Consider the following 26,898-nt stretch of genomic DNA (forward strand, 5'->3'; position numbering starts at 1 on the left):
GTTCCTTACAGATACTATATCGCTATACGTTCTGTTATATTTTACGATCATTTCCAGACACTGGAATACTTATCAAAAGAGAGTCCTTCGAGCCGGATTCGAACCAGCGACCTAAGGATTACTTTGTATCCCACTACAGTCCTCCGCTCTACCAACTGAGCTATCGAAGGCTCGCCGGCTACATTCCTGTTCGAACAGGTATAATCCAAAATCCCTCCCTAAATTCATCAGCACCCTAACATGGTTCCTATGCAACGACACGTTATTGCACTACTACAACCATTAGCAAATGACGCCCTCTACCGTGGTTCTTAGCCAACGTTCTTGTGCTAGTACCTTCAAAGTCAGACAACCTGGAAGCACCAACTGCGTGAAGTTCAATTAATAAAATTAACTGGACAATACAGAAATGATATAACCGGTTCGACAGCTATTGAAGGTCTCCGAGACAGTGTTACTGTAAGTTTAAAAGGCGTTCTGTTGTACGGTTGGTTAGAAAGAGAGGCTGTCAACAGAAAGGCACAGACAGTAAGATACATATTTAAGAGAACGGGAATTCACCAAATGCCACTGAAAGTATGCATCACATTCGCTATGGAAGATGTGACTGGACTATGCCCCCCTCATAAATACTTGACATACAATATAGTATAGTGCCCATACAAAGTAGCACAGACCATGTCCAGGCACGAGTAACATGTTACTCATCAACTACAACACAGATACGGGCTCAGCAATCTTTATTCATAAACATTTCACATGTACAAAGTCACAAACTGATTCACAATTTCAGGCTGATGTTTAGAATTTTATTTTATTTCATTGGTTTTGACCAGAGCAGCTTATAAATCCACCTCTCTCTCTTCACAGGCCTGAAACCCAAAACAGTCTGTTCCCCTGGTCTGGGGGTTCCATGCACCTCTCCTCTCCTCTCCAGGGAAAATGCATGCCACGGCAGATTGGAGGGAGGGGGGGGTCAAAGGTCGGGGGTCAAGGGTCAGGCATGGTCTATGAACTTTATGCAGGGACCTAGGAGAGGAGCAACAAGCCTAGATCTAAACCGCACGGGAGGTAGGTGGATCGTCACTGAATCGCCCCACGAACAGAAAAACAACTGATGTTCAAGTAAAAAGCGGGCCTCGATACCAAGCAGCAGTAGTAGTCCACAGTCCAGTGCTCGTTCACAAGGGACGTACACAAATACAACCTTTTTATTTCATCATCATATATATATATATTTTTTTTTTTTAAAAGAAAGAAAAATTTAAAAAAAGAATTAAGGAAACTGGAGCTAGGCACAAAGCGGGTGTCTGTCCACCTTCCGAACTTGCATGGCTCATGTTGTCGAAGCGCGAGAGACGAGCTCGGGCTCCATTCAGGACGGCAGGGCTTCAACAGTCTGCAGTTAAAGCGTTCTTGTTTCAGTCAAGCAGCAACCATCAGACACAGACCAAAGAGTTTGGCTTCAGTGAGAGCCTAGTTTTTGTGTTTTTTTTTTTTTTGCAGATTACCCTTAAATATCTTCAAAGCAGAACCCCTGGAAATTGTCCAAGTTTGTTCCCATTTGACAATTAATTCTGAAATAACACTGGTTATTTTTAAACCTGAATACCTCTGTTAAAAAAAAAAAAAAAAACAGGAAAATGCCTGTGCACCCATACATGATACAACTTCTTTCGGTAGAAAAACAAGTGTGATATAAAATTTCATGCAGTCTGACAAAAGAAAAAGAAGAAAGAGTCAAGTGTCTGTTCCATCTTTCACAACAAAAAGAAAAAAAAATATCCTTCTTTAAGCAAGGGGTTTAGAAAGCGCAGTTGGTTGAAGTCCCCCGTAGGGGGCGAACACAAGCAAGTTGCAGTCTCTGAGAGTTCCGTGTGACATCACCACGGCTCACGACCGGGACATGAGGTCCGAGGCCCAGTTCTTAACGGCCACGGTGGCGTCCTGCATGTACGTCCAGGTGGAATTGGAGAGGGATATCACGTGGTTCTGCACACAATGTAACGACACTTCACCACTAAAAATAGAGAGAGAGAGAGAGAGAGAGAGAGGATGAATAACATGCAAGTGCAGTTCAGTGCAGTTCACTGAGACGTGCACAGAAAAGATGTCGACTACTCGTCGCAAACCACGATCACGGATAACGTAATACTAAACACTGAAAACACAAATTGACCCGTTTGATCTGCTTCATAAAAATGTGCTGCACTTCAAAACTTCAGAATGGATCCATTTCAACCAGTGGTTGACGTTAAAATACCAGTACTCCTAAAGAGCAGTAACCAATACCAAGCCAGAGGCCGGCTGTGTCACTTACTCGCAGGACTCCACGAACATCTGCCACGCGTGCTCCAGCGAAACTTTTACGTACGCCAGCGACGGCAGGACGTAACTGTGATGGATGAACACCAGGAGCTCCTTCAGATACTCGATGAACTGGAACACGCTCTCTGGGATGTTGGCGTTAAGCTGAAGGGTGGTAAAAAAAAAAAAGGAACAGACGTGTTATGAAACAAACAAATTAGCTTCGTAGCGAGACGCACTTCCTGCGTCTTCGGCTCGGCTGGTCTCGTCTCACCCATTCGATGAAGCGCGGCGCGTTCTCTCTGACCCACGCCACCAGGTCCGAGCACTGCTCCACGACGAAGACCGCGCCGACCTTCGTCTTCTCCCAGGCGACCTCCAGGACGGGCCCGACCGCGGTCACAGCCTCGGAGTAGTAATACGGAGCGTTGGTTTCCAGCCAGCTGCGGGGAGGGGGAAACGCACGCGCGCCATTAGGGAAGGAAAATGACCCAAAGTAGACCGCTAAGCCAGGGGTGGGCGAGGACAGCCATATCTGCTTTAGGATTCCACACCAACTTCTGAGGTCAATTATTTAATTAGCACAGTCATATACGTGATCTGACATTCCCACTAAATTTCCTGATAAAGGTTATTAAAGATGTCTAAAGGACAAGATACAAATCAACTTACTGTAACTTTTTCTTACACGTAAACACAAGTGTTACACTTTTTCTTCAAAAACTCAGTTTTACTGTTGTAATCTAGGGATCTACAGGTGAAACAGCATTGATGCAGTCCGCCAATTAGCTAACTGAGGGGGTAAATTGGTGAAAGAAGAAGCCTGGCTGTGGGTGGTTTATAGGATCAGGTGAGTGATGTTCTGTGCTTCGCCTCGCGGCGCGGGCCGGCTCACCTGACGCCCTCCTGGGAGTAGTGCGAGACTTTGCCCCAGGCCTGCTGGGACACGGACAGGAGACCCGACTGCTGCAGGTACCCCGCCGTCGCCGAGGCTGAGAGAGAGCGCAAAGGGGCGCCGCGTGAGTGAGGTCACCGCTCCCAAAAATGAGCCCCAAAAACGAGCCCTTTCCCCCCTGTGTGATACCGAGAATGGTACAGTCCTTTCCCCCTGTGTGATACTGAGAATGGTACAGACCTTTCCCCCCTGTGTGATACTGAGAATGGTACAGAACTTTCCCCCGCCCCTGTGTGATACTGAGAATGGTACAGACCTTTCCCCCTGTGTGATACTGAGAATGGTACAGACCTTTCACCCCTGTGTGATACTGAGAATGGTACAGACCTTTCCCCCTGTGTGATACTCAGAATGGTACAGACCTTTCACCCCTGTGTGATACTCAGAATGGTACAGACCTTTCACCCCTGTGTGATACTCAGAATGGTACAGACCTTTCCCCCTGTGTGATACTCAGAATGGTACAGACCGTTCCCCCCCCCGTGTGATACTGAGAGTGGTACAGACCTTTGAAAGAGCCCTGGGAACGGATGTCGTGAACCAGGAAGCCAGCGGCAAAAACCAGCACGGCCATCAGCAGGCGGGTCCAGGGGAAGCCCCGCCCCTTCATCTTCAGCTGCAGGCTCTGAGTGAGCGAGAGAGGGGGAAAGAAGAGAGAAAGGAGGCAGAGATAGAAAGAGAGGGAGAGAGAGTAAAGGACAGAACCTGCTGCATGAACACTGTAAAATCCAGGGTAAGAGCAACTGGTGTCAGATTCCTCATTCACATTCAGCTCAGGGGGCTTATCGTGTCCTTATATAAAATGCTTAACTGTGACCTAATCAGCCAATGAACAGCCATTGGGTGTACACAGCCAATCAGCTAACAGTGCCCGGGTAATCGGTGGAAACAAAACCAGACATGGATCCCTGGGGAACTGGGTTCCCTGTCCCCGATGCATGAGGAAGCGCTACCTAGCACGGTGCTTTCTGGCACTGCGCGGCACCCTTACATTGCACAGCTCATTGCATTCCAACACCTCCAGAGAGCTGGTGGACGACCTCATCTCCTCATTGGTCACTTTGAAAGACTGGACTGTCTCCTGAAGATTCCTGCGCAGCTGAAAACACAAAAAAAAGTGTGAGAACAACCTCTGCTGTCCTCTAGTGGTCAAACTGGTAGCAGTAACAAACACCAGAGCCTCATTAAGCAATGAATGTAGCACAAAACTGTGAAAGCAATATTGAGCACATACCTTAGCGGGCAACGTGTTCCAGGAGCTAAGGAGATTATTTAGCAGAAGGCTGCAAAAAAGGAACAGCAAGAAAAAAAGTTACAAAAATAACAATTTCTTAGAAAAAGTGTCCAGTGGAAAACAAGCCAGTCTTGTTTTGTAAAGTACCTACAGCATTTCTACGTGCTGCATTGAAGGACCCTCTCAAGGTCAACATTCCTCATTTCCAAGGGCCTGTTTTTACTTGAATGAATGGCCCAATTTAGCACAGCAATTTTCTTAGAAAATGATACGTGACTTTGATCAAAAATCCCTGCACTCAAACGGCCCCAATCAATGACATGGTGTAATTTAGAGAAGAGAACATTGCAGAAACAAAACTGGGCTTTGTTCTATTGGACACAGAAGAGGATGTCGCAAAAAAAACAGCAAGTCAAAAAAACAGTGTTTTGCAAGGTTTACAAGGACACATTGAAAACCCTGATTGTATGGCTTTGAACTACAGCACTGTTTCCCCCCCCCTACTTAGTGTTTCCCTTCTTTGCACAATGTGGAAATACTGCACTCTGACCCCCTGCCCCCCGCCCCTCCCCCCCCGGATTTACAGTAGAAACTAACAGAACAGGCTGACCCGCCCACAGAAAGCATGCCTGGTATGAGCGCGGAGGAGGGGAGGATGAGGAGGAGGAGGAGGTCGTGTTTGCAGACGCCGCAAAGCGACTGTGTTAGCGTTAGCGACGGAACAAAGACGCATTGAGCAGAACAGCCTGGCATAGTGTGTGTGTGAGAGAGACAGTGTGTGTGTGTGCGCATGAGTGTGTGTGAGAGAGATAGTGTGTGTGTGTGCACATGAGTGAGCGCATGAGTGTGTGTGAGAGAGACAGTGTGTGTGTGTGCGCATGAGTGTGTGTGAGAGAGACAGTGTGTGTGTGTGCGCATGAGTGTGTGTGAGAGAGATAGTGTGTGTGTGTGCACATGAGTGAGCGCATGAGTGTGTGTGAGAGAGACAGTGTGTGTGTGTGTCTGTGTGTGTGCGCGCAGGTGAACAGGTACTCAGGTAAAGCAGGTGCTCAGGTAACACAAGGGAAAGGCACCCAGGTAATGCAGGTGAACAGGTGCTCAGGGTAATGCAGGTGAACAGGTGCTCAGGGTAATGCAGGTGAACAGGTGCTCAGGGTACTGCAGGTGAACAGGTGCTTCTCTCACCTGGACTGCGGCAGGTGTTTGGTGTAAAGCTGCCTCCACACCCCCAGGCTCTGAGGATCCACTGACAGGCACTCAGTCATGCTGCTCAGGAGCTGGAGGAACGCACACACACACACACGCACACGCACACGCGCGCGCACACACACACACACGCACCAGTGTGAGAAACACCGGGGCTCCCCAACATACCCCCCCACCGCCCAAAAATAACCACCCAGTAACTGAGGCCCCCACCTGGACCCCCACCACAATAAAACAGTCAACTCTACACAGCTCTGTCCAGCACACAGTGAAATAACGTGATGGTGAAGTGGGAGTGAGGCTGGCAGTTCAGTAATGACAGTGTACCAGTAAAAGTACAACACCGTGGCACCCTCTCTCTTAAGCCGCGTTTCCACCAAAATTACCCGGAACTTTCAGTCCCAGGAACTACTTTACCAGGAACTAAAAGGTTCCTGCAGCCAATGGTTGTCTGCGTTTCCACCGGGGTCTAAAGTACCGCGAAGATTAGGCAAATTAGCCCACTGACGTTGTCGTCGGTCCATCTGTCATATAACCGGGACAGCCCGGAGGGGTTTATATCACTTATATACAACGGGTTACCAACAATGACTATATATGGTTACTTTTGTATTTATTGATTTTCATATATCCTCTCAAACACATTCATTATGTTTTTATGCGAACATTCGCTTTCATGTCTTGACATCCGAAGCGACAGAATGCATTCACATTTATATGTATAACTGGCAACAACAGCAGAAAACATGCACACGTTGTAAACAATTTGCTGTTTGATTACTTTCTCGTCGTCAATTCCATATAGGCTAATGGCAACATGACAAGAATAGAACGAAAACTCGGACTTGCGTGAAAATGTAAATTAGTGGTACAGACACCGTTTGCTTTCCTTCGAAGTTACTGCTAGCCGAGCAGCGAAGTGTGCCCTCCAGATGCGAACTATGCACCATAAATTAGTCCATAGTCTTCCTGGTCTTTTCGTGGAATTGAAAAATGGCAGTAAAATTGAGTAAAATTACGGCAGTCTGAAAAAGCTAAAGGGAAGATTACTAGAATTAACCTGTTATTTTACCCGGACAAAAAGTGCGGAAGGCGATTTCCAGTTTGCTTGTACTGTATCACCAATGTTAATTACGCAGAACTACCGCATACCTCACATAACTGTATCAAACGTTTTGAGTCAATTACAACGGGCTAACAAAGAAAATCCGGAAGAAAATATTCAGCAACCGAATTAATCCGTTTGAATGTTTTGGTAGCCTACGTAATATGCTGTCCCAGCACGAATGCTTAGCATTTTATAAAACGAATACTAAAGCAAGAAAAGAACAGAAGAGCACACGTTATAATTCCAAGACGTTGACAGGCTATAACCAAAAGTAGGCTACTGCGCCGCATAACATACAAGTTTGATTTGAAGTTATTATGAAAATAAATTGGTTTGCCGCTGCATATTTTCAAACATGGCGGGTAATGGCGGAAAATAAATACAACACAAATGTTGCGAGTACTCGACCAATCAGAAATGTTCAGCGCTGCAAGCTCCACCCAAAAGGTTCCTGTACTTTCGGAAAGTACTACCCCTCGAGCAGGAACGTTTTGGGGGGTAAAACAAAGCCCCCAGAACTAAATTTAGACCCTAGTTCCTGCGGTGGAAACGCACTGAGTTCCTCAAAAGGTTCCTAGTTCCGGGGTATAGTTCCTGCGGTGGAAACGCGGCTTATCAGAGTAGACCCGGGTCAAATACGTATTTGTTTTGGATTCAAATACTTTTCTGTGCTCTATTGATCTTGCCTGGTGTAACTAAGCCTGCCAATATGACCAGAAGGCGAGGCCTGCACTTCTTATTTCATTGGTTCCAATACACCAGACACGATCTGTAAAGTGTAGAAAAGTATTTGAATCCAAAACAAACACGTACTTGACCCAGGTTTGGAACAGAGTGACAGGGGCAGGGGCAGGGGCAGAGCTCACCTCTCTCTTCATGTCGTCGGGGCAGTGGGGCGTGGCTCTGGACAGGAAGGAGGGGAAGTAGGTGTGCAGGGTGGACTCGGGCTTTGCGCCGAACGCCAGGACCTTCAGTCGCGGGTAGAGACGCCTCAGCTGGTCCTGCAGGCTGAACCGCGACAGGGGTTACACACCCATCACAGCAGGGGTTACACACCCATCACAGCAGGGGCTACACACACATCACAGCAGGGGCTACACACACATCACAGCAGGGGCTACACAAACATCACAGCAGGGGTTACACATAAGTCACATAAGACTCCAGTCCCATAAGACCCCAGGCCCATAAGACTCCAGGCCCATAAGACCCCAGTCCCAAAAGGCCTTGGTGCCTGCTGGTTTCTGGGGCTACCGATTGGCTACAGAGTCACACACACATCACACCCAAGGTCTAAACTGGCTCCTGATTGGTTCTCCAGGACTTGAGTTTGAGATCACTGCTCTGGGGGCAATTTCATTTTGGAATGCTTACACTTTCAAATCACAACACATATATGAATAAAACTACATGGGTTAACTGCATTCTTAAATTACCATCCTTTAATATTGCAACCTAGTTTTGTCAGACCATGTTGATTATGGAAATAGCAAATACCACAATATATTGTAAATATATGGACTTCTCAGAAAATTAAACAATTACCCATATTATTGCAAAGTGTAGCAAAGGTATTTTCTAATTATGACAGTGCATGTAACTTAGACTGCAGCATTACTGGTTTTGGTGAGGATATCTCTGCAACAGCAGTTAGTGCTTTACCTGGCTGAAAGTGCATTTTTAGGCATGAAGGCAAAGTCCAGCAGCGGGAAAAACTCCTTTGGTCCCATGATTCCGAAGCCTTTCGTCAAGTTAGCGTGTAACCTAACGACAAAAACACAGCACGTTAGCACATTAGCGTGCAACCTAACGACAAAAACACAGCATGTTAGCACATTAGCGTGCAACCTAATGACAAAAACACAGCACGTTAGCACAAAACCTAATGACAAAAACGCAGCACGTTAGCACGCAACCCAACGACAAAAACACAGCACGTTAGCATGCAACCGAACGACAAAGACACAGCACTGCCATGCAATTTTAAAAATCACCGCAATTCAAACCCCCTCCCCCCAACTGTCCAGTCCGACAGTCCCACACACTCTTGAAGGATGAAGCTTCCTTGCAGGAATTTAATAAAAATCCCCTAACAGAATGGCATTTAAAAACACACACACACACACCACACAGAGAGACACACACACACCACACAGAGGGACACACACACACCACACAGAGAGACACACACACACCACACAGAGAGACACACACACACCACACAGAGGGACACACACACACACCACACAGAGGGACACACACACACCACACAGAGAGACACACACAACTAAGCTATTTCAAAAGAGGGGGAAAAGTGCCAAAGTGCATGATTATGTGCCGTAGCCATTACACAACAGATGTGTCAATGAAAGCCGGTCCTTTCTTAATCGGATAGTCTGAGAAGCCAACAGACAGACACACAGGCAGACAGACACACACACACACAGGCAGACAGACACACACACACACACAGGCAGGCAGACAGACATTCAGACACACACACACACACACACAGACAGGCAGGCACACAGACAGACAGACACAGACACGCACACACAGATTGACAGACAGGCGCAGACAGACAGACAGACACACACAGATTTGGCCCACACCCAAACTCAGCGTTGTTCATACTCACATGAGCAGCCTCTCCAGGTACGCGATGGCGTAGGCAGACAGGGACTTCATACCCAGCACTGGCAGCATGATGCCCAGCCACACTGGAACAGGGAGGGAGGGAGAGAGGGAGAGAGAGAGAGAGAGAGAGGTCATTACTCTCTATTCTCTATTCCCATCAGTCCTGCAAACATCACCAGCCCTGCAACCAATACACTCATCTGACACCGTAAAAAAAAACTGTCACTATAGAGAAAACCCCGTCACCCCTGTGTGAAGCCTAAACCGCTGCACTGGGATGGTGTCCCACCATCCACTGGAGTGAAAAAACCAGTGGGGAAACACCAGAGGCCAGTCTGCGTCAGGGAGAGAACGGGCCTCTCTCATTGGCTCAGCGACGAGCCGCTGGCTGAACTTTAGCACACGGTCGCTGCTGGCGCAATCCGCCCCCCTCCCTCCCTCCCTCCCTCCCGCGAGCCGTTGTGAAAGGGGCCCCAAAAGTGGCGGTTGCAGCGATGGCGGGTTTTATTTCGCATCGTGGTTTCCAAACCCGCCGTGCGGGGAGGTCACCAATCCTGCCGCAAGCTTTCGGCCGCAGAGGGGCGGAACGGGACCCCCCCCGCCCCCCGAGTACCCCGTGCAGGGAGAGCTCTGTCACCCGGGGAGGTTTGGGCACCAGATGCAGTACCTCAGCACTGCCAGGAGAGGGCAGACCAGACAGCTTAACTGCTCGCAACCCTTCGGAAGCCTAACCCAATAAAAGTTATTAGAGCGCCCCCTAGTGTTTATGGTGGAGTAGCGGCATGGGGCACACGAGCCGTAGCGGGGGTGTGGGTGGGGGGTGGGGGGGGATTGGGGTCACACTCACCTCGGAGGCCCTGGCTGAGGTCGCAGAAGCCCACCTGGCCCAGCGCCCACATGATGGTCAGGCACTTCACCGGCCGGTTCTGATGGGACCGCAACAGCTCCAGGTGCTTTAGAGAGAAAGGGGGGGGGGGGGAGGGAGAGGGGGGAGGGGTGGAGAGGGAGGGAGAGGGGGAGAGAGAGAGAGAGAAAGAGAGAGAACATGGGGACAACCCTGTCATTATCTGCTGCATGACAATGTGTAATCCAGGGTAAGAGTAACTGGTGTCGGATTCCTCATTCACATTCCGCTCAGGGGGCTTATGGCTGTGTTCCAGCTGACAGCTTTAAGGTATAAAGTTACATAACATCTGCCTTAATGAAATGGATCTTACAATGACGCTCAGTATGAAACGGCTCCAGTGCTGTTACTCAGACAGCGGGAGACAAGGGGCACAGCACAGCATACCAAGACGTGGCCTCACAGAGAGTGTGTGTGTGTGTGTGTGTGTGTGTGTGCATGTGTGGTCTGTCTGTGTGTGTGTGTGTGTGTTTGTGTGGGGCATGTGTGTGTGTGTGTGTGTGTGGGAGGTGTGTGTGTGTGCGGCCCCTGGTCACATACTCACCTCTACCAGGTTGAGGGTGGCTATTTTGGGCTTGTCCTGCATGATGGCCTGAATGCAGATCCTGTACCCGTGCAGGGGCTCTCCTGCCAGAGGGAAGAGTTCACATTATTCCAGGACGGGGGGCGGGAGGCAGGGGGAGGGGTGCAGCGAGAGCCCCCAGGCCCTCAGTCCACCCACTACTCTTAATCATTGCCACCTTCATACTTCAAATTTTAGAAATGACACTGCTGTGAAATGTATAATTTCTAAAATTTGAAATCTTTATACTTACATTACATATATTTCTACTTTACACTTACAATGTATTGCAGTACATGTGTGATCCCTAAAGGAAGGATGGGTCAGGTGGTTAAATCGGGACAGGGCTGGACAGGGTGGGGCAAGGTGGGGGGGGGGGGGGGGGGGGTTAGGGTTAGGGTTAGGGGGGGGGGGGGACAGGTGTGGGACAGGGCAGGACAGGGTAGGGCAGGGGGAGCAAGGTGGGGCAGGGCAGGGCTGGCAGGGCAGGTTGGGGTGAGGCGGATGCAGGGCGGGGCAGGAGCGGGACAGGGGGGCAGGTGGGAGGCGGGGGCAGGACGGGGGCGGGGCAGATGCGGGGGCAGGACGGGGGTGGGGCGGGGCGCAGAAACACACCTGAGGCCTTGTCCAGCTCGCGCAGCATGGTGTAGATGCAGTGGTCGAAGAAGTCCTGCAGGGACCCGCCGCACTGGGCCAGCAGGCTCTTAATGATGCTCCTCAGCTCCTTACTGGCAAGGCAGTATGGGTAATCTGCAGAGAGAGAACACTTTGAGCCGCAGGGACAGTGCTAATTCAGCTAATTAATAACTATATCTAGCCATGGGTATCTGGCTAAAGCAAGAATGCAATAACAGCATCCAGCTATTTAAGTCAGCACGGATCGTTTCAAGAAGTGGATTAAAGCCTGTGTCTCTGCTGGCAGTGTTAGTGTCGCTAACCCTGGTGTAATTTTAGCCCATGAGGGAACAGAAATTCAGAGCATCAGAGAGACGTAAAATTTTAAAAAACCTTTAAAACTTTACCAAACCACTGGCCTCAGCCACAGTGAAATTAAAGCACTTCAGTTTTCAGAGACAGAAATAACGTCATTTCGTCATTTGAAATTCCACAAACTTCACTTTAAAAAGCGGACAGGGAGGACTTGTGCAAGTCGCACGTGGGGGTTCGATACGGAAGCTGCAGCAGGTGTGTGTGCTGGAGGCAGGTGTGCGTGCTGGAGGCAGAGAAACCGGCCTGCGTTTGGGTTTCAGGTTCAATTCTCGCAGAAATGAAACGCTTTCCTGGGTATAACGATTAAACACCCATCTTCTCATCCCTGACAGATTAATCACCTCCTCTCTCGGTGCCAAGCACGCCCTCCCACACGCAAACAGGCACACAAACAGGCACACGCATGCCCATGCATGCGCACACCCACACGCCCACGCAGGCGAACGCACGCATGCACGCTGCAACGCAGGCATTTCAGAACCGTGACTGAAACGTCTTCCTCCGATGACTCAGCGTAACTGTGTGCTTCCGTGGAGCCCGGGGGGGGCGGGGGGGTGACGCTCAAACACTCTCCACCGCGTCTCATGTATTGTAATCAAATGTAATGCACTGTAATGGAACAGAGTGCAGTGTAATGGAATGGAGTGGAATTGAATGTACTAGAATGAAAGCGGCAGAATGTAATCTACTGTAATGGTGTGGAATGTAACGGGATGGCGTGGAATGTAATGAACTGTAATGGAACAATGGAATGTAACGGGATGGCGTGGAATGTAATGAACTGTAATGGAACAATGGAATGTAACGGGGTGGCATGGAAAGTAATGAACTGTAATGGAACAATGAAATGTAAAGGAATGGAGTGGAATGTAACGGAACACAGAGCAGCCAGGCACGGTTAGCTAAAATAAAAAGGGGGCCAGCTCTGCTAGCAGGCCACAGACAGAGGGGGAGAACCAGCGGGCTCCCCTCAGGAAGACTGACCGTAGCTGTGGGTGCTGAGCGTGGGGTCCCCCTCCGGGGCCTGCAGTTTGCAGTTGAGGTACCCGGCCAGGTCCTTCACCCACACGGAGGGGTTCTCCGGGAACACGGTCTGGCTCCTCTCCAGCTGCTGCTGCAGTTCTGAGATATCCAACTGCAGGAAGAGCACAGAGACCCCCCCCCCAATGAGTTACAGTGAATCACATCACAGAGACCCCCCCCCCCTCCCCAGCTAAGTTACACTGAAATACAGAGACCCCCCCCCCCCCCCGCTAAGTTACACTGAAATACAGAGACCCCCCCCAGCTAAGTTACACTGGCAGAGAAACTGAAGAGAATTGGACAGCGACACACTTGTTTTTCCCTCCACCTGTTCATTTTCCTACAGTGCAGAAAACCAGCCGTAGCTCCGCCCCTATGCAAATGACCCATCGCGACCAAGGAGAGCCATTTTCTGCACCTTTACAAATCAAATATCCAGGGGCATTCACGGGTGTAAAAACAAGACGGTTTTTTTCCCTCCATTTTCCAGCTCTGGACAGCCAGTCCAAGTGTGTCAACTTAACCCTTTTTTCACTCATTGTAAGAGAAATACCCGCCCTACTGGACTTACTTTATAGCTCTGATGACTGTCTGTTGACCGAAAGCTTTGTTTTTTATATTTATAAAAGCGTATTGCAATCAATCTCAGTGTGTCAAAGTTTTAAAAAAAATTTTATTCTTAACACGAGGCCTTGACAGCCAATGTGCTGCAATGACTTGAAAGGTAATTTAAATAAAGAAGATAAAATAAAGAAATCCTTTAAAAAAAAGTTTTGGTTTTTTTAAAAAGAGACACGAGCATTTGACTGGTGTACAGTGCGAGGTGTTATTTTTGAAATGAGAAACCACAGAAGAAGAGGGAAAGGGAGAAGGAGAGTGGAGGACTGAAATGGGGTGGAGGTGCAGCTCACCGCGTTCACGGCCTCCTCCAGCGTTCTGAACGGGACGGGAGCCGGCCCGCCGCCGTTGGCGGGCGACTTTTTCGGCTGCTTGCTGGCGCCGGCCTTCTTGGCGGGCGGTTCCGCGACCGTCGCCGGGGGAACCTGCTCCTTGTTCTGCTTCTTGGCCATCTTCTCGAAGCCCTCGTAGATCGTCTCCGACATCTTCAGCGGCGCTGCGTCGAATGCGGGAGGGAGGGCGTTAGCAACGGAGAAGGTCCTGTCGGGGAGAGCCGCCCGGCCCCGCCCCCTACCCCTACCCCTCCACCCCCTCCCGGACACCACGTGCATGGGAGAGAGGGCGTTAGCAATGGAGAAGGTCCTGTTTGGAGAGCCGCCCGGCCCCACCCCCTCCCAGACACTGTACGCATTAGAGTGGGGAGCGTTTTGGCACAGCCTTGTAAGTTCCCTTCTCCAACAAGCATCACAAGGTCAAAAAAAAAAGAAAAAAGAAAAAAAAAAGAAGCTAGTTCCAGAGTCCCCTCTCACCCAGAATTGAGCAAGCCCATTTCAATCTCTGACACACTGCCCTAACTCATAATTACTGCAATCTTCCCTTCTCTCACTCAGTCCAAGCCATTTCAGCTCCAACTGTCCCATCTGTCATTTGGGGCCGGGTAAGCTGGCAGGAAGCATCGCATTAAGCAGCTTTGAGACTCCCATCTTGCTCCAGTTGCCGTTACTGTTCGCTGTGCGCTCACACCAGACGGCTGCAGCACTGCCGTCTGCTCCGGACGTTCTGACGCTGCTAATTTCATTACTCATCTGCCCTCGAGTCTTTTTGCTATTTTGCCTGTGGAAGCTGCTTTAGACGAAAGCGCCCACCAAACAAATAGAGGCAAACAAGCCTGAGAACGATGGAGATGATTACAGGGCAAAAGGGGGCAGCGCGACGCAAAGGTCTCCGATCTAATCAGAGCAAGGAAATGCTTCCGTCACATTTTATTCGGGAACAACAAGAGCTGATTTTTTGCGATCTTGGTTTGCCCCCGAGAAATAACAGTTCCGACAGAGTCACACGCCGGACCTCACATGCTCAACGGGAGCTCTTCAACAGTGTCGTTCATCTGCAACAGAGCAGGTCTGTTTGCATTACTTGTCTAGGTCTGGTTCCAGCCGTCTCTGCAGAGATCAAATGCGCATGGAAATGAACGCAGCATTTCATTATTAATCCGGAAGTGCTGACTTCTCAGGCCCTAGGGACGTGGGTACGTCAAGCGCAATAACAAGAGGTTTCTGACAAGAGCATTTTTGACAGCTGAAAGCAGTAGAGCAGTGGTTCTCATCTTGGGCCAGAAAGGGCCAGTGTGGGTGCAGGCTTTTGTTCCAACCAAGCAGTCACACGCCTGATTCTACTAATCAACCTTTGGAGTCTCTACTAAGGACCTTGATTAGTAGAATCAGGTGTGCAACTGCTTGGTTGGAACAAAAGCCTGCACCCACACCGGCCCTTTCTGGCCCGAGATGAGAACCACTGCAGTAGAGAATGTTCAACAATAAACAGCCAAGGCCTAACTTCTAACTAGGGTATGAAAAAAATTAATAAATCTGTATTTCCTCATTTACCAGGAGAAGTCACAAAAAAATCGCATAAGTGAATGTTAATTCCCCCTGTTTTTGCACTTGCCGATGGTTTACTTTCCAGCACAGCACGCATGGATAAGTCCAGGAGAAGTCAGGAAAAATCGCATACGTGAATGTCACTTCCCCTAGTTTTTGCCCCCGGTGATGGTTTACTTCCAGCACAACACGCACACGCAATGCATGGAGAGCTATAACTACTGCCAAAGCTCCACATCACTGAACTACACGTCAACTGCGAATCCGGGGCATATTGCGTCACACACCTTCCAAGATGGCCGCCTCCAGGAGTGAACTAGAATGCCCTGCTCGTTCACAAAAACGGCGAGGCTAGATCTTTTTTTTTTTTTAAATCCTTCACCGCCAAATTCACAATAATTAAAGGAAAATTACAGTCTTACATTTCATTTTTAATCTCTTTAGATTAGGAAATATGTATCTGCTTATTTACAGCACAGAATTGCTGCATATGACATGCGACATCAGACAGGTTGTCGCCCAGAGCATTGCTTGCTAAAATGCAAAACGACCTCGGCAGCATTTAAGGTGAAAGGGAGTCATATTACGACTTGTGGGAAACGCGGGGGCCCTATAGATCTCACATGTCCAGTATATGTTTAGAAAATCTAAATTTAACTCTGCATTTGGATCAATATCATCTCTGTTGACGGCAACTGGTATTTCTATAAACATGTCATCTGATCTTCCGTGGGTGAAGGTATAATTTCCATGTAAGCACTTCTAGCAACCTAAAGTCCTAGGGGAAAAGCAGTGGTTAAAAAAATTAAGTTGTAACACAATACATCTTCTCAGAATCGCATTCGTTGTGACCTACTATAGTATTATGAGTAACAGAGTTTTCATGGGATTGTCAAACCTGCTAATGAATTATGCGCGACACCGCGAGCGCACGGCAAGAAAATTAAAAAACTTAAAAACGCCTTCGGCGAGCGATGAGGACTTGTGCTTTCTAAATCTGGACTTGATTTATGATTTATAACCCCCACGAAAAAAGGTAGGTCTTGTGAGGTAAACATTCACAAGGGTATGAAATTCCAAGACAGTATACAGCCACGCGGCTGCAGGATTTCTACAGCTAAATATCTAAGTTGATTAAGCACTTCCCTCACTCAGTAACAACATGGTTATTTATAACTCAAGGGCAATTCTGCGAGATTCCTGCCCTGTACACCGAGTGTCATGGCAACGTCAAGGCAACATGATCAAAAATGATAAAGAAACTTTGAACTTCAGAGTGCGATATTACACCATCTGGCTGCCGTTAAAAAGTAAGCTTGTTAATCAAACAATGGACAGCGATACAAACGCAAACTTAAAAACACTGACAAAATGGACGAACTATCCATCTACCAGACTAGAGAAGTTAAGATGAGTAAATGTTAAGTAGCGTTGTGGAACTTAAATCGGAAAAAAAAAATCTAACTCACAACAACCCGAACAAAATTTCTGCCAATTTTAAATTCTAGCGATCGCCGACCACAAGGTTAGGCAGCCATTTCAAAGAGGAACATCTAACGAAAAAGCATTTTGCTGAGGGGAGAAAGTCACCTCATTGCACACTCTGACAAGCGAAACCAGGGTTAGACTGACAGCCACATGTCAGCACCCGCGCGGAAGAGCATGCTAACATGCCGTGCCCGTGTAAGATACCCCCACGGCACAACTCAAACTTGGACCGCTCGCTGAACTGTCTCCGTCAGCCCGAAGGCTTGTCTGTGCCAGGTTACACTAGATAGCTAGTTTCAACAATTAAAACAAACAAAAGATCACTAAGACAAGCCCGCATCTTGCCAAATATGCAGCTAGCCGTCCATCCCTTAGCTTTTAGCTGACGTTAGCACACTAATGTTATCTAGCATACTTTAGCTTTATAACCAAATAGCTAGACAAGGCTAACAATCATCATCAGCAAGCTAGCTAATTTAACCAGCGTGCCGGCCGGCTAACAGAAAAGATCTCAATCTTAGGGAGGCTACCGTAACAAATGAATCACTGATAAAAACTAACCATACGTCCCAAAAACAACATTAACGTTGTCCCAACCGGATAATTCAAATTTCACTCAACATAGATTCATCTTAAGGTCTATTAGTGACGTTAGCTAGCTAGTTAGCGTTAGCTAGCCATTTGTCAACTCTTGTCGCTGTTTACCGCTAAATAGTTAGCCATCTGGCACAAGCTAACACTTGACAGTGTATAACAACACTGATGGCAAATAATCAAAATATAGTTAAATTGTATTGTTAATAAAGGCTAACAAGCTAACTCCATATAATGTATGTTAATGGGATTATGAACAACACTTAATGAGAAAAGAATTTGGTAGGCTGGCTAGCCAATTATCTACAATGCAAGCTAGCTACATGCTAACGTTAATTCGGGAAGTAGCTAAATAGTACGAGGTACAAATCCATTCAAAGCCATTTTGCACGCATCAACAATGAATCATAAAAATAAGATAATTTGGGGACCGCTCCATAATGTGTTCCACTTACGAGTCGGGTCAATCCTGGGGAGGTTAGACTCGCTCAGAGCTTTCCTTCCCCCCGATTTCTTGTCAGATGGATTCTTTCCGCCGTTCGGTTTTTTGCTTTTCTTCACCACTTCCCACTTGCCAACGGAACCATTATTCCCAGCCGAAGCCATTATCTAAATCTCACTACGAACTAATAATAGGACAAATGCTTTGCGTGTCTGTTAGATTTTTTTTTTCTCGCCCCTTTCTACTTCGCTGTGTACTTGCGTGCGAGGAAACAATGGTCGCCTGGTTGGTGGTTGACGGTGTCTGAGGATTTAAGCGTCTCTTTGCCACGTCTCCTTGCCACATGACGTCAGATATTAACGTTTATTCTTCTGAAAGCCATAGTCTTCCTCGGACGAGAGGGAACCATATGCATACATACCACATTTACAGAAAAAAACTTCACAAGTTGTCGCCACTAATTCCACCAAAATGATTCACGAGAACACCCATTGTTGGTCACTGCATCACAACAACAGCCTATTCAGTGTATAACTCAGCTTCTAATTACTTGCATTGGAAAGAGTAGCTACATTTCCATTCTATGCGTGCCGTATTTAAAAAATATATCATTTTATTAGCCAGTATTTTAAAGTCGGAATGTTGATTGACTGAAGCTCGTGGCAGCCTACTAATGACATATTTGAAGTGGTGATGATGACGATGATGATATTTACTACTATAACTACTACTGCTACTATTACTACTATTATTATTATTTTTAGTAGTAGTAGTGGTAGTAGTAGTAGTAATAGTAGTAGTAGTAGTAATAGTATTAAATGGTCATATGCAGTTGTTTTGGTACTACTCTAAATTATACTTCATAGTATAGGACTGACGTGTTCTTCATGCGGACACATGTGAACATGTGGAGTTATACCCCTGTTGGTATGACGCCCAATGCCTGCCGTGCTTGCTTTGATGCCAGATGATTTTTGATCTTTGGCAAGCTCCTCCTTCTCTCGTATTGTATTGACAGTGACAGTGGGATACGGCCTCGTGTGCCTTCAGCTCAGAGATGAGTGTCTACACCATTAACAATCATACCTGTCAGTAAGTGTGACGTCATCCAGTCCCGTTCAATACAATACCATTCAATACAAGGGGAGCCGAGAAGGAAACACAGACAAGCTTTCAGAAATATCACACGATGTTAAAAGTTAGGAAAAGCAACACAGTCCGCATCAAAAGGACATTAAAATAGTTAAATTGCTGTTTACATAGCAACGAGTCAGCCAGCGTTGTTTGAGTTGGATATTTCTCATTGACACTAGACGTAATATACAGGTCAGACTGATTAATATTCCAGCAATTACTTGAAAGACCACCCAGAATTATGGAAGAACTGAACAGTATTTTTTAGTAACTTTTTTTAGCCATTTTTTCTTTTCCAATTATGATTATTCCTATGTTTAAAATAAATAAATTGATGCCATGCATTTCAGTAAACAGTGATTTAATCATTAAATTCACATAAGGTAAATGGTAGTAAATCGCATGCTTTGCACCTGTCAAGACACCAGGTGGCAGTCCATATCTATTGTATGTTATTTATTGAAGGAACGTATGGTAGCAAACCTTGAACTAATTAAAGTAAATCACAGAATCGGTTATTTCCTTGCGACAAGACAGCATTTCCTTCATTGGGACCCATTCAGTTTTCACTGCATAAGCTTAAAAACAACATTTTGCATGTAACAATGACAGAACACATTTTCCATTTTTTTTCACACAAATTTATTTTACTTAATAAAACTCAAAACAGATGCAGGTTTTTGTTTTTTTTTTGCACAAGATTGTTATGGCCACTGTATTTCAAACATTTGATCAGAGACTAAGAGGTGAGATTTCCAAATCAGGTGATTGTGGTGTTGGTTTGTGGTTTGTACAAGCATTTTTTTGGGGGGGGGGGGCACTGCAAGCGCGCTTAGTCTAACTCTCACAATCAGTCACACGCCTCTTGTCTGAAATGCAACACTCCCCACCTCCGCCTCAAATCACAACCTGTGTGGCATTTTAAATGAGTACAGAACATATCAGAAGAAACCAAATCCAAACATTTAAAACTGGAAAAAAATAAAATAATAAAAATAACAATAGCAGCTAAAAAAAACACAAACTCTGAAATGGAGTCGTCAGCCAGGTGCGGTGCTCAGTTTCTCTGTATTTACTTAAATCATTCGTAAAATCAGCTTGATTTTAGAAGCCCGAACCTTTCGAACGTTAGTCGGCCCTTTTGTCGCTTTAAATAAATAAGATTTCACAGTTTCGCTGAAAGAGCACCACGGTAAAAACACTCAGGCGATGAGCACAGAGGAACGAAACCGCCACCCGCTGAGGGTCGCACCCCCGCGAATTAAAGAAGATAAAAAAATATATCACTCCTTCACTGCTGCATCTATGACATTCACATGCTCAACGGAGATATGCGCTGGGGGAGAGCCGGCCGAAGAGCCAAAATGGCCGGCCTTTACTGTTCCCGCCATAACCGCCATTACATTTTTTTAAATGATCTTTTCTTCCTTTGATTTCTTTTTTTTTTAAGCGACATGCTACCGCCCTTGTCAACCCCCACATCTTACTGCCCCCTACCCCCCCCCCCCCCACACCAGCTGATAAAAAATAAAATTAAACACCAATAAATAAAACAAACAAACAAACAAACAAAGAAAATGCCTCATGCTGTCCGTTGAAAACAAAAAAAGCTGTTAAATCAGTCCTCACATAATCATAGGCTACCCCATCATCGCCATTTTTTTTTGGACAAATCTTTGATTATGGTTGATATATTTTTTCAGTTGATTTGCCCCTGAACACAGTTTACAAAGTACCAGTGAAAGTTATTGGAGGGAAAATGGAAAATAATTCAAAAGAGGGTTCAGGTGCAGTGTTTTGGTGCTGGTAAGCGTCTCTTTGACTTGTGGCGTGTAATATGAGTCTTAGCAACCGTGCGATGCAGCAGAAGCTGGTTGACAGGAGGGTGGGGAGTAGGCATGTTTGTGTGTGTGTGTGTTTGGGGGGGGGGGGGGGGGGGGGTTGGGGGGTTTTGTATCAAGCCCTGGAAGAGCACAGTCCCACTGAAGAAGACTGCTGTTCCATAGCCCCTCCCTCATAATTTATGCGCAAAGTTCCGTAACTGCACTGTGCCGTGGTGCGGTGGGCGGGGTCGGGGGTCAGGGTTCAGGGGTCAGCCTGCCGGCTGCTTGGCCTCTGATGGACCTGTGTAAAAAAGTTCTGCTGGGTTTTCGGGGCGCTGTTGTTCTGGGGTGGACGAGCAAGAGGAACTTGAGGGAATGGAAGAAAGGGAGAGAGAGAAAACGAGGGATAAAGAGAGAGGAAGAGATGGAGAGAGCAGGAGAGAAGGGTGAGAGAAGAATAGTGGGGAGAGGAAGACAAGTGATAAAGGATAAACTGAGAGAGAGACAGATACAGACAGAGACAGAGACAGAGAGAGCGAGAGAAAGAGACAGTGAGAGAGGGAGACAGAGAGAGAGAAAGAGAGACAGACAGTGAGAGAGGGAGACAGAGACAGAGAGAGAGAGAAAGAGAGACAGAGAGAGAGAGAGGGAGACAGAGACAGAGAGAGAGAGAAAGAGAGACAGAGAGAGAGAGGGAGACAGACAGAGAGAGAGAGAGAGAAAGAGAGACAGAGACAGACAGAGAGAGAGAGGGAGACAGAGAGACAGAGAGAGAGAGAGAGAGAAAGAGAGCAGGTATAGGGAGGGGTTTAGTATTCGTCCTGGTCCTCGTGTGGCTGGCCATCAACCTCCTCATCCTCGGGTGGAGCAAAGCCGTCCTGGAACAGAGAGAACAAAGATTCACTGTGTGTGTGGTTATGCATGTGTGAGTGTGTGTGTGTGCATGTATGTGCGCGCGTGTGTGTGTGTGCGTGATACCTCTGTAGCGTAGAGAATGTTGATGATCCGGGAGAGCATAGGGCTGTTTTCGCCCTCGTGCTCCTGGCAGATGAGCTCAATGTCGCGCAGTTTACTGAAGTAGAAATCCCTCTCCTTCTCAAGCCCGTCTACCGTCAGCTTCAGATCCATCAGCTTCAGAAACAAAAATAAAATTAAAAAAACTCTGAATATCGGTCAAAACCAAACATCTGGGCAACACATTTAAAAAAAACAACTTTTAATTCAAATGACATTTTAACGTAAATATATTCTCAAAAGCCTGATCAGAAATGGACATTCTGCTGTGTACACAGTAAAAACACTTTCACCAAGTGCATGATCGTGTCAATCAAAAGTAGTGGGTGGGGCCTGGGCTCCTGTCATTCTTTAATTAACCAATGAGCAAACAGCTTGAATGAGGCAACTCGGTACCCCCATTTGGACACAGATACCCCAGTCAGGGGACATCAGGTTAAACGCACCCCATAAATGTCCAAAGGCTAATTAATTAAAGGATAATGAAATCGCAGGACGCTAACCTGCCGGTTAAGCTCCACGATCTGTGGGTCGGTGTCCCCGCCCCCGTTCCTGGCCATGGGGGGGTTCCTCCTCACGGGGTTGTTGATTGCCCTCTGGGGGGCGGGCATGATCTTGGGGGCCGTGGGGGACGTTCTCTGAGGCACTGCGATGGGGGGGGGGGGGGGGGGGGGGCGTAGGCATCAGGTGAGTTACTTTGACGAACACCCGTCCCGCATCATTTAACAAACATCGGCACAGCGACACTCAGCTGCGCTACATGCCCGAAACGCACTCTTTTGCAGTTTAAACCAAAGCAGCAAGCAAGCTTCCTTTTTTTTTTGGGGGGGGGGGGGGGGGGGGGGGGTATTCCCCCTTCCAAAGCAACAGAGAAGGGTTGCCAACCAATTTTAGCATTGCACAGATCTACTTTCATGGTACAATGAGCCAGACCAGGTTGATGTAAGATAAGTCATCCCAATTTTCGGGGATCAGTTCCTTTTTCTGACAAATCACAATCTTTAGTAGGCGAGGGTCCAATGGGAGGCGGCATCTCCAAGTCGACTTGATCACGGACCAATGAAATAACGCCGGCTAAAACTCGGTGGAACCAATCAGACTGCAGGGCACAACTATCTCACAAACAGCAGCTTCACCTTCCATACACTGCAGAGATTAACTATCCGGGATTATAATTAACAAGGACTACTCCGTACAATTCCACCTCCTGCACACCCCAGGTATAAGTGAGTATTATAGATAAATATATACTTTTATTTTTGGCTGGTATAAAATTTCGAGGTGGTTGGCAACCCCTCCACAAACACTGGAAGCGCATTGGCTGCTGCACAATCCTTCAAACAACAGCTGGGACGTCAAACCCCAGTCCTGGAGGGCCACAGCGTCTGCAGGTTTAACTCCAGTCCTGGAGGGGGCGCTGTGTCTGCAGGTTTAACTCCAGTCCTGGAGGGCTGCCGTGTCTGCAGGTTTAACTCCAGTCCTGGAGGGCTGCCGTGTCTGCAGGTTTAACTCCAGTCCTGGAGGGGGTGCTGTGTCTGCGGTTTTAACTCCAGTCCTGGAGGGGGCGCTGTGTCTGCAGGATTAATTCCAGTCCTGGAGGGCCACAGTGTCTGTCAGCAGCCAATAGAGGCCTTGAGAACAAGCTGCGTGAACTCTTTAGCCAATCGAAGACTCGAATTAATCACTGAAACACTGAAAACCTGCAGACACTGCAGCCCTCCAGGACTGGAGTTAAACCTGCAGACACAGCGCCCCCTCCAGGACTGGAGTTAAACCTGCAGACACTGCGGTCCTCCAGGACTGGAGTTAATCCTGCAGACACTGCAGCCCTCCAGGACTGGAGTTAAACCTGCAGACACTGCAGCCCTCCAGGACTGGAGTTAAACCTGCAGACACTGCAGCCCTCCAGGACTGGAGTTAAACCGGCAGACGCTGCGGTCCTCCAGGACTGGAGTTAATCCTGCAGACACAGTGCCCCCTCCAGGACTGGAGTTTTTAACGCCCATGGTCCAGAGTTTAAAACACCCAGAGAAGCAGAAGGAGCATGCAGCTACACAGCTGAGCTTCAGAGTGAAGCAAAAAATCTGTCTGATCAACCAAAAAATAAAACCATATTTTTCTCTTTAAAATGTGGTACCTCTATTTAATCGATATTAAAGTGTCACGTTGCAGATCGATCAGAGCTGATTGGTCAGAACAGAGTTCAAAGAGAGGTTTCAGAGGTTTTAGATACTCTGGGAAATGCAGTCCTAGCCATCTTTAACCTGTCATTACACTAATTATGTCTACTGGAAGACACGTAATTATGTAACATTGTCGATATTACCTATTGATACTCACAATTCAAATATGTTATCAATCTTATAGAAAAAGGTAAGAAATGGCACATGTCATTCAGTCGATCATAGGAATTTGAAATTAATATATGAATATATGCACTGTTCTAATTTTCTGGAGTATGTTATGCCATGTGCATAAACACTCCAAACTTCTCACCTTGACTAGCATAAGAAATCAGAATAAGAATCTATACGGCACGTAATTCCTGCAAATTATTATGCCCTGAAAATTCTGTCAAAAATAAGAAAAACAAGAAATCGACCATTAAAGTGCCCCTGCTGTTCTCACACACAGATGGAATGTGTGTCATTTTAATATTTATTTTCAGGACCACATGTGGTGAAGCCAATATAAGGAAACAGAATATACTGCAATAAAATATATGATCAAGACCAAAAAGGATATTACAACCCCTCACAATGTACAGGCAAATATACTCATTATTTCCACTGTCAGATATTGCTACATACACATACACACACACGCACACACACGCACACACACACACGCATGCACTCACACACACACACACACGCACACACAGACACACGCACACACACACACACATATACACACGCAAACACACACACACACATACACACACACGCGATATAGTACAGTATGTGCTGTTTCCTTGCGGGGGTGCGTGGATTCGCTTTTGCATTATTGTTTTATTTTCAGAAGCACAGCACAATGGCTCCAGGCCAAAAGCTCTCCCCTCTCTCACAAAGAAGAGCACTGAGCACCACAGTGCAGGGGTGTCTGAACAGAGGAACATTAAAAAGCTCTATTTTATGGCCCTTTGCTTGTTTACTGGTTCATATTTTCGGCAGAAGCACGTGAATGGTCGTAGCGCGCACACACAAACAGCGGTAGCTCACCCGCTTAATGAAAATAACAACAAACAAAACAAAATGAAACGAAAACCAGTAGCCAAGAGCAGGTTTTTTTTGCAGGGCATTCTGGGCAAAAAGCAGAGCGGGAGAGGCGGACGAGGCCGGTGGGCGGGGTCAGCGTGTTACCTGTGGGGCCACAAGGTTTCTTGGGTTTGTGGAAAATTTGTTCACCTGGATTGGGAGGTGGAGCCACATCATGGCCTTGCCGGGCCTGCTGCGGGTCGTATTCCTTCCCGTCGTAGTTGGCGTCAAATAACTTCTTGAACCACTGCACAAACTCAAAGTTGTCCTGGAACTTTCCTTTTACTAACTTTTCTACAGGGATTATCTGCAAAAAAAAAAAAAATTTTAATTAAAAATTAAAATAACAGAGAAGAAAAAAAAAAACGTTAGATATGGCGGGTGGGGGACTACGATGACATGGACGAAATAAATATGGATGAAAAATCCATGGACCATAGAGAGCGTTAAATGATTCTGCCCTCAGGGGACAAGGCAGTATTAAATAGATTAATAAATAAATAGACAGCAATTTGCAGGAATTTTACAAGTCTCCATGAGGGGTTAAAAGCGTTTCAGATAGAGCACTTAACCCGGGCCTGTTCTGAACACAGATCAATACTGCAACTGTGTCCTCTCTGGGGGACCGCGTGTGACTTCACCGCCTTTAATGGAGGGGAAACGCAGGCCGCGGGACGCTAACTGGAGTCGATAGCGTAGCCCAGGGCTGCCCAACCCTGTTCCCGGAGGTCTACTGTCCTGTAGGTTTGCCCTTTAACCCTAACAAAGCACACCTCGTCTAACACCTAGAGATCTCATTGAGCTGATGATTAGTAGAGTCAGATATGCCGGATTTGGGTGGAAAAACCTACAGGACAGTAGTTCTCCACGAACAGGGTTGGGCAGCACTGCCTTAGCCCTACAGACCGTGGAGCTCAGCGCCCCCATGTGGAGGGAGGGTGTAGTGCGCCGCGGTGCCACCGCGGAGGGACAGGAAGGGGAGGCTTACTTTGTCGACGCCCATTTTCTTGAAGGCTGCCTGCAGCACTTTGAAGTTGTGAATGTACTCGTGCTCCAGCCTGGCCTGGAACTTCACCTTCTTCAGGAGCACACAGCCGGGGAAGAGCATGTCCATGAACTGGCAATACGCCGCACCTGTGGAGGGAGGGAGGGAGAGAGAGAGAGAGCGGGGGGAGCGGGGGGACGGGGGGGAGCGGTCCTTCAAACGGCTCTGTCTTTCATTACCTTACATTACATTACTGCACCATTACATTACAGGCATTTAGCAGACGCTCTTATCCAGAGCGACTTACACAACCCTTCACATAGCATTTACATTGTGTCCATTCATGCAGCTGGATGTATACTGAAGCAATGCAGGTTAAGTACCTTTCCTCAAGAGTACAACGACTGACCCCACGCCCCTACACCCTTGCTTCAGCATGTGCTCCCTGACCCTTTGAATAGCAGGTTTTTCTTGGAGTCAGTGTTCTAGAACTCCGCTGCTTTCAGTCACCGGTAGTTGACTGTGACATCAGCGTTAGAGTCTTCAGTTAAGAACGCTGTCATCACGTGCTTGTGACCTCACACCTTAAAGGGTTAAGTGGGTGAGGGAGCTCAGCGACGCCGCGCAGCACACCGGTGTCAGAATCCACTCCCCCCGAGGGCCGCGGTGTCAGCCGGTTTCCACGGTAGCGATGCACCGAAGCCGCTGATTGGCTGGAGGGTCCACGCAGCTCGTTC

General features: G+C 47.4%; 2 protein-coding genes and 1 non-coding gene across 6 annotated transcripts in view; all 3 read right to left on the bottom strand.

Annotated features, from left to right (window-relative positions):
• Positions 1 to 83: 83 nt before the first annotated feature.
• Positions 84 to 170, bottom strand: trnay-gua. Its single transcript is given in 2 exon segments — positions 84 to 119; positions 134 to 170. It is a non-coding gene; the product is annotated as a tRNA-Tyr (tRNA).
• A 553-nt stretch (positions 171 to 723) lies between these two features.
• Positions 724 to 18,344, bottom strand: tmem214 (transmembrane protein 214). The gene is made up of 17 exons (XM_035423629.1): positions 17,962 to 18,344; positions 13,838 to 14,040; positions 12,888 to 13,038; positions 11,529 to 11,663; positions 10,896 to 10,978; positions 10,295 to 10,400; positions 9,449 to 9,530; positions 8,473 to 8,574; positions 7,677 to 7,818; positions 5,682 to 5,773; positions 4,497 to 4,545; positions 4,254 to 4,361; positions 3,770 to 3,887; positions 3,203 to 3,299; positions 2,582 to 2,750; positions 2,321 to 2,472; positions 724 to 2,020 (listed from the first exon to the last, which is right to left on the bottom strand). The coding sequence occupies exons 1-17, from the start codon at positions 18,110 to 18,112 to the stop codon at positions 1,894 to 1,896; spliced, it is 2,067 nt and encodes a 688-aa protein (XP_035279520.1). The 5' UTR covers positions 18,113 to 18,344; the 3' UTR covers positions 724 to 1,893.
• Positions 18,345 to 21,573: 3,229 nt separating this feature from the next.
• Positions 21,574 to 26,898, bottom strand: part of mapre3b (microtubule-associated protein, RP/EB family, member 3b) — a 28,957-nt gene continuing 23,632 nt past the window's right edge. For 2 of the 4 annotated variants that reach the window (XM_035424274.1, XM_035424275.1), the window contains exons 4-8: positions 26,165 to 26,310; positions 25,282 to 25,483; positions 22,423 to 22,565; positions 21,884 to 22,036; positions 21,574 to 21,783 (exon numbers count right to left, since the gene is read on the bottom strand). In XM_035424274.1, the coding sequence (XP_035280165.1) occupies positions 21,715 to 21,783; positions 21,884 to 22,036; positions 22,423 to 22,565; positions 25,282 to 25,483; positions 26,165 to 26,310 (713 nt within the window). In that variant the 3' untranslated portion in view covers positions 21,574 to 21,714. Of the gene's footprint in view, positions 21,809 to 21,883; positions 22,037 to 22,422; positions 22,566 to 25,281; positions 25,484 to 26,164; positions 26,311 to 26,898 lie in introns of all 4 variants that reach the window. The other 2 variants (XM_035424277.1, XM_035424278.1) reach the window with 2 other exon arrangements.

Source organism: Anguilla anguilla, chromosome 6, assembly GCF_013347855.1.
Source record: "Anguilla anguilla isolate fAngAng1 chromosome 6, fAngAng1.pri, whole genome shotgun sequence".
In the NCBI taxonomy this organism is placed as follows: Eukaryota; Metazoa; Chordata; class Actinopteri; order Anguilliformes; family Anguillidae; genus Anguilla; species Anguilla anguilla.